This window comes from Habropoda laboriosa, unplaced genomic scaffold (assembly GCF_001263275.1).
Source record: "Habropoda laboriosa isolate 0110345459 unplaced genomic scaffold, ASM126327v1 scaffold816, whole genome shotgun sequence".
NCBI lineage: Eukaryota > Metazoa > Arthropoda > Insecta > Hymenoptera > Apidae > Habropoda > Habropoda laboriosa.
In genome coordinates this window covers 888,122-899,573 of record NW_017101002.1, presented here as the reverse complement: position 1 = coordinate 899,573, position 11,452 = coordinate 888,122, and the positions used below count along the sequence as shown (strand labels likewise).

The following is an 11,452-nucleotide window of genomic DNA, read 5'->3' as shown; positions in this document are numbered from 1 at the left end:
GCCGGCGCCGGCGGTAGCGGAATCCTGCGCGTTAACATTAACCATCCAATTATTTCGATTCGTTTCGAAAAGAGGGTGAAAAATGTTCGAGACACCGATACTAACGTCCGTGTCCTGATTCGCGGCGACCGCTTCGATGTCGTTGGATAATTCGTTGATTATCAGCTTGAATATCTTGACCAGAACAGGTATCGTGGTCCACTGATAAGGCTGTGATTCGGCTTTACTCCTAGTCCTCACACCTTCTTCGTTTCCTGCGTATTCTCCAATTTTAGTTAGCCACTTTCTTTCTTTTCTCGAATACGTTCAACTTTATCGATATCTTGTGTACCGATTCAAATAAAAAGAACAAAGAAAACCACTTTTCCTTTGCGTTCGTCGAATTATACTTGTACGTAATATCGTAGAGAGAGACGTGTTACACGTCGTATCGTGTGTAAATACAAACCTGAAAATATTTGGTCTCCCTTGACGGTGATCTCGTTCAAACGACTGTCGCCGTGAGTAACGCCGTACTCCAAAATCTTGCATAGGGCAACCGTTGCCACCTTTCGGTCGTATCTACCGAAGAACAGGTGTTGCCTGCTGACCCATTCGGTGAGCACGAAAGCGAGAGCACTCTGTCCTGTCGGACCGGGTACGGTTGACAGAAAATTTAGGACAGCGTCAAACTCTGTGTTTATCAGATGAGCGTATATCATGAGCAAACTCTGTACCACGGTCAACGTCTCGGCTCGCTGCATTTTACTCAACACTGCCTTCAGTAACAGGTCCAGATTTTCCCCCAAGGTGTTACCCGCTTTCCTAATTAACGTTGTCACCAATCGCCCCACGAACGACGCTGTAAACTCGCTCGACTACAAATGCGTTAAATACGTTAATACGTTTAAAAAACCACCCCGTTTATTTCATCTATTGTAGAACAGTTTGTACAAGACCTTCTCGTAACGTCACTTTACCTGCGGATTCAACAGCTGAGCCACGATCTGCAGTATGTACTGTAAACCCGTTTGACCGTCGTTGTCTCGATGTACCGTCACTTGGCGAGCCGCAACTCCTAGGTAAGTGCGTATTACTTCGCCACCGTTTTGCAACGTTTCGTTGTCCTCCGAATTCAAGATGCAATGGCACGCAGCAGGAAACGCGGTTTCGACTAACGCGCTGCTCAAAGGTCTCGGCGAGTATTGTACCAATACTTGCAAAACATCCAGAGCCACGCCTCGACATCTCTCTATTCAACGAGGACGCAATTAACAGATTCTGCTTAGAATCATCCATTTCGTTCCACCTTACCGTTTCTCGATTTATCCATAGGCGTCACAGCCATCATGCTCGTTAACGTCGGTATCAAACGAGTCTGCAACGGTCCTATACAATCCGGATTTTCGGACAGACTTTTGAATATGTCCTGGCATAACTCCAAGATCTCTGGATCGCTGTAGAACTTCAAGAATACGGCGATGGTTAACGGGCAAACTTTGTTCTCTATCGAAGCGGTGAACGCTTTGTCCAACTGCGAACGTGCAACAAAGACTCGATTAAACGGAAAACCACGGATAGAGATGATAATGATGATGATGATGATGATCGTGAGAAAGATGACGGCTCGCGAACATTACCGTAACCAACACCTGCAGCGTTTCCATCGTTAAAGTTAAAATTTCCGTGGATGGTTGATTGGCTAGATTGAACAATCCTTGAAATATATTTGCCAAGTGAGATCGTATTATATCGCCGAGACTGCTGTTATTTTCCGCCGTTGACGCTTTGCAAAACCAATAAATGGCCTTCACGGCACTGATACGAATACACGAAAGTTGATTCTCCTGTAGCCCATTCACCGTTGCTTCCAGGAAACGGGAACTCATTTCTGGTGGCATTACCTCCGCGTACTTTCCACCGACGCACAAACATCGACCGAGAAGTAACGGCGGTGCCCCTAACCATGGTTCCCGGCGTTGCGTGAAAATAACAAACCAATTGAAAATCAGAAAAATCCAACGAGAAAGAAACGTATTCTTTTTTTTACTCTGCAGATGTTTTTTTTTCTTCTGCAAACGAAATAACATCGAATACCTGGATCTTTTAGGGTAGCTAAAACGATCGTGTCCAAAAATCGAACGATATCGAACCGAAGCACTCCAGCCTCTTGCTTTCCCACCACAGCGTCCTTTATTTTGCTCAACGCCAAAATAGACGATTCCCGTAATTTCCACCATGTTCCGTTGTTCTCGCCTCCGCTGTTTCCACTTTGCAATCTACTCGTCGCTTCGATATGGCGCGTCACCACTTCGTAAAGCGCGTTCACCGCCTTTTCTTCCGAATAATTTACTAGAGCCTGTGCACACGAACAAATCCGCGATAGAGAAATTCGATCCAATTTCAATCTTCTTCCGCTGGTACTGTTAATTATTGCCACTAATAATACAACTATACTTACTGTTAAGAGTTCCTGCGCGGAAATACGAACATTGTAAGCGAATACATCGTCTTCTTCCACGAATTGTTTAGGATTAGTCGTCCATAATTCGATTTGATCGTCTGTTATTTGCATAAAGATTACTAAATAATACATCACTTCTTGCAGCAAATTATCCAGAAGATTTGAAAATCGTTTACGATCCACTATAGAGTGAACAAACTCGAATATTGCGATGATCAAATTATTAAAGTTAATTATTTCACCTACAAAGGGACAGATGCATTGAATCGATTGATGGAAATCGAATTTTGATCTGCATCATATTTACCGTCTGAATCAACCTCTTTGTCGTTCGTATCTCCATCTCCGTTCACGTAACTTTCTTGATAAATTTTTGCACTTTGCGTTAAAGTTTCCCAAACGGGTGGCAGCATCTGAGGTAAAAAGCTTCTTACGTGTTTAGGTAAATTGCTAACTAGGCAATTTATTGCTTTGATCACGTCAGTTTTAAGCCCGCTACCGTTAGTGGGCCCATCGGGTGCTCGTAAACATTGAACAAATTTCTCGCAAAACATGGGTATCACCGGCTGTAAGTATTGCTCCGTAAATCCTTTTTGATACATTCCTGTAACGGCGACTAATGTCGTAATTGACGTAAAAATTTCAACTGCACGGCCACGGGTTCGAACAGAATATTGCTGAAAAAATATCAGCCGACGTTACTGTTGCTCCTATTAGCGAACCTATTAATGCTTCAGGAGAAAAACAATGAACAATTTACGTTTTCGCTTTGAAATATTCTATACATTTCTTGAAGAATTACTGGTCCCACGTTAGGTAACTGAATATCGGTAAGGTCGGAGGTAAATTCTGTTAAAACTCTCATTGCTCCGTGAACGGCATACTCGCTTTCACCGCTTAAGCAATTCACAAGTATATCGAACAGGCCTGGCCAATTTTCCGGCCAGTCCCAATGTGCGATCGCCGATATCGCGTAAGCTACTGCTGTACGTACCTGAAATTAGCGACATGATAAAAACAACACTTTTACGGTTGCTAATGTACACATGCGTAATTATAGAAATTAATTACCTTACTAATAGATTCACGAAGTCCTAATGGCAGTAATTCTTTGATTCTCTCCTTTATCGCACGCTTTATTTCAGGAGGGCGAAATTTTTCAGCCACGGAAGACCAATGTGTCTGTACATATTGCTTTAACAATACAGAAGCTAATTGCCTGATAGGTAAATGTCCATTCTGATCTACTACAAATTCTGTTAAATGTATGCCAAATTCTTCTGTAACTTCCAACGCTTGAATCCTCTGTTCAGCTGCTTGACGTGTCTCTCTATGAGGAGACAGAATACCGGTCAGTGTTTCGTACAGGGCTTCTCTTAGAGAACATTGTACGTCTAATGCCATTGTGCTCATTGTAATAATCTTGGCTCCTTTTTCACTCTTTATCCTCTGTGTATGAAATATCTTGTTCTTAAATTTTTATTCTTATCATTCCTGTTTGTTTCATGTGATATACTTACTTGAACACATATCCCTGGTGAATAGTTATTATACTAATGCTAGCAGAAGTCTTTCTTAACATTACTAGCTGTTTTAACCCTTCAAAATTACAATTTTTCTGCAATTAATACAGTTACAAATAAGAGAGTAGAGAAAGGAGAAATTGTAATGTTCAGAGAAGCGAAAAGTTAGACAACGAAAGATGCTACAAGTTTTATTCTACCCACGATAACGTTTCTAACGACTGTATTGCGTACATATATACAACTTAGGTCACATTGACCAATAATTTTCTCACAATTAATCACTTACATCGAATGAATTCAATTAATTTCGAGACGTATACAAAATAAAAAAGAAATTCGGATAATGTATAATTTATTCTGTTATTTATACATGGTAATTCGACAAAGCCGGCTTAAGGGAATGACACGACAGGTTAGATCATACCTTAGACGATATAAAAGTAGAGATTAAACGCATTTTAATCTTATACAATACTTTTATTCCTCAAATCTTCATTTTTTCTTTTTTTTAGAACCTTCAATTATACTTATTATTGATAATTTTCCAAATCTTACTAAATAAAATCGCGCGTACTCGTTCCAAGTAGAAACACCTCACCGAATGTTACCTACAAACACAAACATATTATGTCGGAAGTAAGTAGGTATTATACGCACACTCCGCGCATACACGCGCGCGCAGCAGCACGTTATTTATTCGCCGTAACCTGTACTCACGTACTGTATGTATATTTTTCCTGACAGCTCCAAAGGATTTTCAAAGGATAGAAATGACAAGACAGCGGTATAATTAACGTAATTAATGAAAAACTCATGGAGAAATATCGTGTAAAGACGATAAGGAAAACGAAAGCATCATCTTAGATATGCGCTTTCGTGCGTAATCGCATGCGTATGACGTATGAATATACGCGCGAACGAAACACTTCTGTATATATGTACATGATTCGGATAACAGGTTTAATAAGTGTAGCACAGTACGACGGGGAAAGAATAAAACGAAGGGAAATCGGCAGAATCACGAATCAGATGTGATTGGAACAAGTTTAATCGGAGATAAATTACTATTTATTTCCGTTCTACCCATTTTTATATTCCATTTGTTTCACAATTTATTAATATCAGAAGTGACGAACCGTTCTAGAAAATGGATTAAGAATTATGTAATAACTTGGTACATAATAAAAAACTGTTAACAAAAATTAACAATGCCCGAATCAGCAATAGCAATGCTATTGACAGCAATGAATTGTTCTTACAGAAAACACATTTTTCAGATACTATTATTCTAAAATATCTTCGGCTCTCTTTCCAGTCAATTGCATCAAATCGGAATGAATTCTAAATTGCAACCTGGATTCTAGCAGGTATCCAGAAAAATTCTTTCTGCAACAAGCAACGATTAATTACCGATCGATACCGATAATATGAATAATTGATATGAACAAATCTGTCTGAACGAAATTTAGTACACTTACTTAGCGTCCTCTAAAAGTTCGATAGCAAGTTGAATATTTCCTTGATCTTGTGCTAACAAAGCTAATTCTACTGTTGCATAAGGAAGTAAATAGGTGTCTTCCTTGATCAATTTGTCCATCTCGAGGATGCGTTTCAAACAATTTTCGGCTAACAAAGGATGTTTCATTTGCCGTAAACAAGCGCCCTTCAGAAGCAACAAGAGCGCCTCATTATCCGCGTGAAATTCAGCTTTCCTACGAAATATTTCAAATTTTTTTAATATTACCGACAAATTAATGAATGCTTCGAGTAGGGCCGAGAATGGAATCAATGGGGAAAAGCTTACGATTTGTTTGCAAGTTCCTTTTCAGTTCCTTCGATTACTTTGAATATACTCATTATTAAATCTTGCCGTTTGCCCAGTGCGCGAAATAAATTCCACAGATACATAAGTTCAAACATAGGAAGGACGAGATTTTTCTTTTGACTAAAATAACGTTCTGCTTTTTTAATTGCAAACTTTTCCATGGGTAATGACTTTCCCGCGATACGTTGTTTATAGTAAGGCACTACCATCATTAGTGTATCTATGTCTTCCTTTTGTGGCGGTGGTTTTTGCATAAGTAGTATTGCAGCTTTGTTATACACGTAAATAGTACGTGACCAATTTGAGTTCTTCATTAAAGTATGAGCAAACGTCGCAGCTTCGTCCCATTGCTGTAGCGAACAATGCGACCACATTAGTTCCCAATAACAAATGTCATGAAATTCAGGCCATAAATCCTGGCTTTTCCAAGACTTGATGTACCAGTCTATAGCATTCTCAAAATTCCCTCTTGTTAATTCATATCTCCCCTTGAAAAATAAAAACAATACACCGTTTGGACAATGACTTAGTTCTTTTTCCAAAGCTTTTTCGCACCAGTCTAGATCACCGTCGTGATGACCCAGAGTGAACGATATTAATAAGTTATAAGATAAAAGAAATATTGCACACAACACGTGTCGTAATCCTCTTCTTTCGCCATACCCTGCTTCTAATTCTGACAACCCATACTCCTGTTGATACAAAACGATCTTACGTCATGGCAAACTGTAGTTTTCAAATGCATCTTTTACAGAAGAATATTATTTTATTACCTTATCCCCCGAAAATCCAACGAATTCTAACAGTTTAATTATTTTTGGTGGCAATAGCGAGATCATCTACAATATTGTAAAAAGGAAAATAAAAGAAGAAGATTGTTATCATTGTATTACACAAATGATTTTATGCTACAAAAATATGCTTGTATATACCAAATTAAATGCACCAATGCCCGTGCGAACACCGCTTTCAAAATGTATTTTATGCTCTTGACTTTCCCACTTACGACTATTTAAAATTGTCATACATTCCCTAGAAAAGGACAATGTACATAAAATGACATGTCGTAAACATTTCAATATAATATCAAAATAGATAATTCACGGTATTATTTGTTTACTTGTACGATAGAAAGCAGGTACGAATTTTCAATCCACCCTTGACAAAGCTGACGAAACTCTCATACTCCACAAACGTGAGCAACGCTCTTAAAAGGAGTGACTCGGCATAACAGAGTTCTGCATGCACCTCCTCTGCAATATTAAATCTCGATTATTCCTTGCATGCTTTATACTTACTAATAGCACCGGTACAACGTGTTATAATATGTCGATCATTTGATCACTAGAAATGGGAAATTTCTTTGGTAAATAAATTCACGGAAATTTTCAATCAAATCGACAACACTCTGTTAATACTGAACTGTTCAGAGTGATGTGCAGTCAAAGCAAATTGCCCTAATAGTTCTTGCACCTTTGATGATAGTTTGATTAGACCCATTTATTTCGAAGGAAAAAAATGTAAGACTTATTCCGGTAATTTGTAGTAAGCTTTCAATCGGTGAGAAATTACTTGTTAGTCTAGAAATTGCTTTATATGTATTATGATGTTGCATGCTTTTCTGGAACCTATTTATTTAGGAGATGCAATATATATATACAAGAAGCGATATGAACAATTTGACTAAACATGCGATATCACGTTGATATATCTTTATACATTACCAGTTGTATAATCATCGTAATTAGTCTTCTTCACCATTTTGCCAATATTTTGCGTTAGTGTGACATGTTTACGCTGTTTCGAGCATACGCTCATGCATTGCTTTATAAGTCCAGCTGCCTTGTCAATGAATTTCTAAGCAATACATATTACAATGTATTATTGAAATACACACATGTTCCAAATATTAAAATTTACTTACTTGGTCAAAGGTAAGGAAAGCCTCGATGCTTGCGAATACGCTCGTTCCCAAAGAATGGTACATGCTACTGCTTGCCCAAGGCTCCATAATTTTCCTTGCTGATTCGAAATCATTATTAAAAAAATAATATGTTGCTTTCTTTGCATCCATTATTGCTGTATCCAGATCCATAGAAGTATGCCTTGAAATGAAACATAATTATATGGTAAGATATAACATGTAGCCGTTTGTATGTATCAAAAAAATTTGTTCTTACTGCGGTATGGTTTCTTGAGCATTTCGGGCATCTTGAGCATCTTGATCATCTTGAGCGTCTTGAGCATCTTGAAACTAAATATCATAGAAATCACAATTACATTAAGTCGTTTATAATTAACATCTGTGGTAAATAACTTTGTTTTTAACATTACACTTTTATGCGTACCTCATCTTCTTCAATGTCCGACATATTGAATTAATATTTGAAGTACACTTGAAAAAGATGATACTGTATATTATTATTGGTTGTATTAACATCTTACCTATTCATGACATATGCCAATAAAAATAAAATATCCTCACACTCAATAAATATTCTGCATAGAAATCATATATTTTGTAAGATGATCCCTTTATGCACCAGATATGTTGATTATTAGAGGTGAAAGTTATTCCTCAAGACAGATTTCTCAAGTGTGCTCCTTTAATTTTAGGTCATTATTTCTCTAGTTTCACAATGAAATTACATTTTACAAACTCATTTGGAAAAACAGAGGCTACAACAGAGGAAAACAAAAGCACAGAAGAAAATAATTTAACATATTGTTGGTATTTTATCATATTTATATATGCTATAAATTGCACAATTGATCTTGATGGTGATAATCTTTATATCTAATATCTTTGTAGATTAATACTGATAATAATGATACAATAAAGTCAGATATCTTTTTGAACAATATTTGGGAAATTTATTCAAAAAGGCAACACTAACAGCCATTAATAACAATTACTGCGCAACACTTAATATTTACCGTGTTACAAGAACTTGCACCTTTAACACAAACTTCTATTCTTATTGCATTTTCAAATTTTATAAAGCAATAATATTTTTGTGAAATATGTTCAAGAGAATAGTGATAATAGAGTGATAATATGCTACAAATAAAAAAAGATATACACATACGTGTATGTACGTGAATTACATTGTACTAAATCATGTTACATGACTTGTATTGTTGTTTATAAAATCAAGTATACTTTATGGAAAATTTCGAATGATATACAGGATGAAGAAGATTGACACATTTAACGAATAGAAGAATATTATCGTTACAATTATCGTTAAAAGTGCGTCTATTGACAAAAGCAAAAGGAAAACAATTTGAGTGGAAATTTACTGCTACGGTTATTAATTTTTTTAGAAAATAAAGAAGCAATTACGAAGGAAAAAAGACCGGGAAGCGATCTAAAGTAGATGTTTTACGAAGAAAGTATAATCGAGTTAACGCGACGCGTACTGACAGGCCTATTTAGATTTCTCGCGAGTTCACAGTAACCAATAAATTCAACAAGTTTGACAACTATTTCAATTATAGAACGAACGTGTCGGTAAATGAACAAAACACAATATTTCTCGAAATTCACTATTCGAACGATATAAATGACGCGTATTTTAAAGTAACTTACCATTAATTCTTGGTACGTCAGGTCACAGACGGATAGACCGAATGTATTTTCGTGTCACTTCCAACGTTACCGATTCAGTGTACAATAAGATGACAATATTATATAGCAGTGATTGCACTTAAAATTAAACGTACCTATGAAATTATAAGTATGGTACAGGATATCGTATGATTGCAAATGAGGCACAGGATTTTATAACTGCATCACAGACGAGGTATATAGATATGTATATACTTCGCTTGTGGTCAAACAATAGGAGAATTGATTCATAGTAAAATGAAGGAACTCTCGATCATTTATAGACATTTCTAAGCTAACACGATTTGTCTTTAATATGCGCGTATGTTGTAACGCAAACAATTATTGACATTTGTGTATTTTCATTAAAAAATAAGAAATATTTGGAAAACACACCGCTACAAACATAACGGCGTGGAACACGCGCGACTGACTGACGGTATACTGATTATGTCGGATCAACATACTTACTGAACTACTGTAAGTAAGTGCATACACGTGACATTGCTTCATGCACGTCAGTGATGCTCAATGCATAATCTTTATGTAACGCTAAGAGCACGGTTTTAATGGAAAGACTCGTCGGAAAATCTTGTTGCAAACGTATGATTAATCAGAATGATAATTCAATTGTAAATCGAGCTGAAACAATCTTCGATACCTTTTATTAACAAATATTACAATAATTAATCGTAGTCTTGCAAGAAATAATATTTAATTATTAAAGATTAAGAGTCACTGATGGTCACGTGTTACCGTTGCATTTGCATAACTGTTCCTTGATCTATGGGTTTCTATAGTATATGTATACATACACATGTACTTACGTGCATATCAACATTTGCACGGCTTTATCATGTTATGTTTAGTTTCTCGAGACTGACGTAACATATATAGCGATATTCGTATACAATTTAAAGATGAAATATGAAATAAATCGATACGAAAATTAAGTTACACGTATAAAATAGTTTTACATGAAACATTTCTACATAATGAGAATCGCTGAACTCTAGCAGACTACTGTTCTCTACCGGGAAATTTCATTTAGCCGAGAAATTTTTATTGTTCCTAAGGAAATGGCATACTTCTATTGGTAATATTGTTGCGGCTTATAATACACGTATGTATTACGTTGACACGTTACATTGTGATAATTTTTTGTCTATAATTATTTCTGTAAATTATAGATAATATTTGGTGTAACATAGGGTTTATTCTCAAAACCTTGTTTCATATTGTTTAATTAACACCAAGGCAAAGCTTTTGCTGTTATAAACAGGAACTGTAATATAAAATTATTTGTCGAGAGACAAAAGTTGTACATGTTTATAAGATAGATATACGTACGAAGAAAGATATACGTACATAGTACGTATGTAAAAGGAAAAATGGTTTATATGCAAAATTTAATTTAGCCATTTCTTCGATGGCAGCACCAGTATAGATGTGTCGCACGTCAAAAACAGTGAGCGCATATACATACGTGGGGCAAGATTTTTCGACAACTTATCCGTTGCATTCTCAGTAAATTTTTAAGAAATCATCGTATGACATATATTTTATAGTGCAGTCGTTTTCCTATGCATCGTTGAAATTTAGTGAAGTGTATTAAAAAAGATGGAATTACTGATGTGTCTTTTGCGCACAGTGTTCCATACTTTAAACGCTGTTTAAGGATACATGCTTCTTCAGTTTCTTCACACTGTTGACGCAATTATATTGTTACGTCAACATTTATAGACGTATGTAAGTTAGTATCGTTTCCTACTTTTGTATTTACTGGTTATGGCCGAAATATTTATAATGCGTAACATAACCTGTATATAACAAGCGACAGCATAAAATTTTAATATCGTACCTCTATCCTCCTTGTTTTACGTTAATTGTTCACATCTTTTTACGTGACAATGTTAATGTTTAATGTAATTTTCATGTACATACATATTAAGTAAGTAGTTTTCTCAGTTTGTCAGTTATGACAAACTGTCAATTACTATTTTTTTTAACTATGACGTAGTGAAGTATCATTAAATTCACGTGGCATA

At 36.2% G+C, this 11,452-nt stretch overlaps 3 protein-coding genes across 7 annotated transcripts in view; 1 reads left to right on the top strand and 2 right to left on the bottom strand.

Annotated features, from left to right (window-relative positions):
- LOC108577762 (importin-9) overlaps positions 1–4,475 on the bottom strand; it is a 4,925-nt gene extending 450 nt beyond the window's left edge. The window contains exons 1-12 of the mRNA XM_017940955.1: positions 4,394–4,475; positions 3,964–4,042; positions 3,515–3,892; positions 3,204–3,437; positions 2,751–3,120; positions 2,441–2,685; positions 2,077–2,338; positions 1,620–1,939; positions 1,294–1,513; positions 960–1,231; positions 449–857; positions 85–254 (exon numbers count right to left, since the gene is read on the bottom strand). Of these exons, the coding sequence (XP_017796444.1) occupies positions 85–254; positions 449–857; positions 960–1,231; positions 1,294–1,513; positions 1,620–1,939; positions 2,077–2,338; positions 2,441–2,685; positions 2,751–3,120; positions 3,204–3,437; positions 3,515–3,856 (2,844 nt within the window). The 5' untranslated portion in view covers positions 3,857–3,892; positions 3,964–4,042; positions 4,394–4,475. The remainder of the gene's footprint in view (positions 1–84; positions 255–448; positions 858–959; positions 1,232–1,293; positions 1,514–1,619; positions 1,940–2,076; positions 2,339–2,440; positions 2,686–2,750; positions 3,121–3,203; positions 3,438–3,514; positions 3,893–3,963; positions 4,043–4,393) is intronic.
- A 709-nt stretch (positions 4,476–5,184) lies between these two features.
- Positions 5,185–9,818, bottom strand: LOC108577763 (tetratricopeptide repeat protein 39B-like). Of its 5 annotated transcripts, XM_017940957.1 has the most exons (13): positions 9,801–9,818; positions 9,387–9,520; positions 8,280–8,473; positions 8,143–8,189; positions 7,975–8,048; positions 7,719–7,899; positions 7,519–7,651; positions 6,915–7,047; positions 6,727–6,826; positions 6,568–6,633; positions 5,774–6,486; positions 5,448–5,681; positions 5,185–5,355 (listed from the first exon to the last, which is right to left on the bottom strand). In XM_017940957.1, exons 4-13 carry the CDS (start codon positions 8,164–8,166, stop codon positions 5,253–5,255), a joined length of 1,761 nt encoding a protein of 586 aa, XP_017796446.1. In that variant the 5' UTR covers positions 8,167–8,189; positions 8,280–8,473; positions 9,387–9,520; positions 9,801–9,818; the 3' UTR covers positions 5,185–5,252. The 5 variants fall into 5 exon arrangements, with proteins under 5 accessions (XP_017796446.1, XP_017796450.1, XP_017796445.1 ...); XM_017940961.1 differs by lacking the exon at positions 9,801–9,818 and having other exon boundaries at positions 8,143–8,205; positions 9,387–9,748; XM_017940956.1 differs by lacking the exon at positions 9,801–9,818 and having other exon boundaries at positions 9,387–9,748.
- Positions 9,819–10,969: 1,151 nt separating this feature from the next.
- Positions 10,970–11,452, top strand: part of LOC108577796 (TBC1 domain family member 22B) — a 3,296-nt gene continuing 2,813 nt past the window's right edge. Inside the window, exon 1 of the mRNA XM_017941001.1 lies at positions 10,970–11,157. The gene's annotated coding sequence lies outside the window, so the exon portion shown is untranslated. The remainder of the gene's footprint in view (positions 11,158–11,452) is intronic.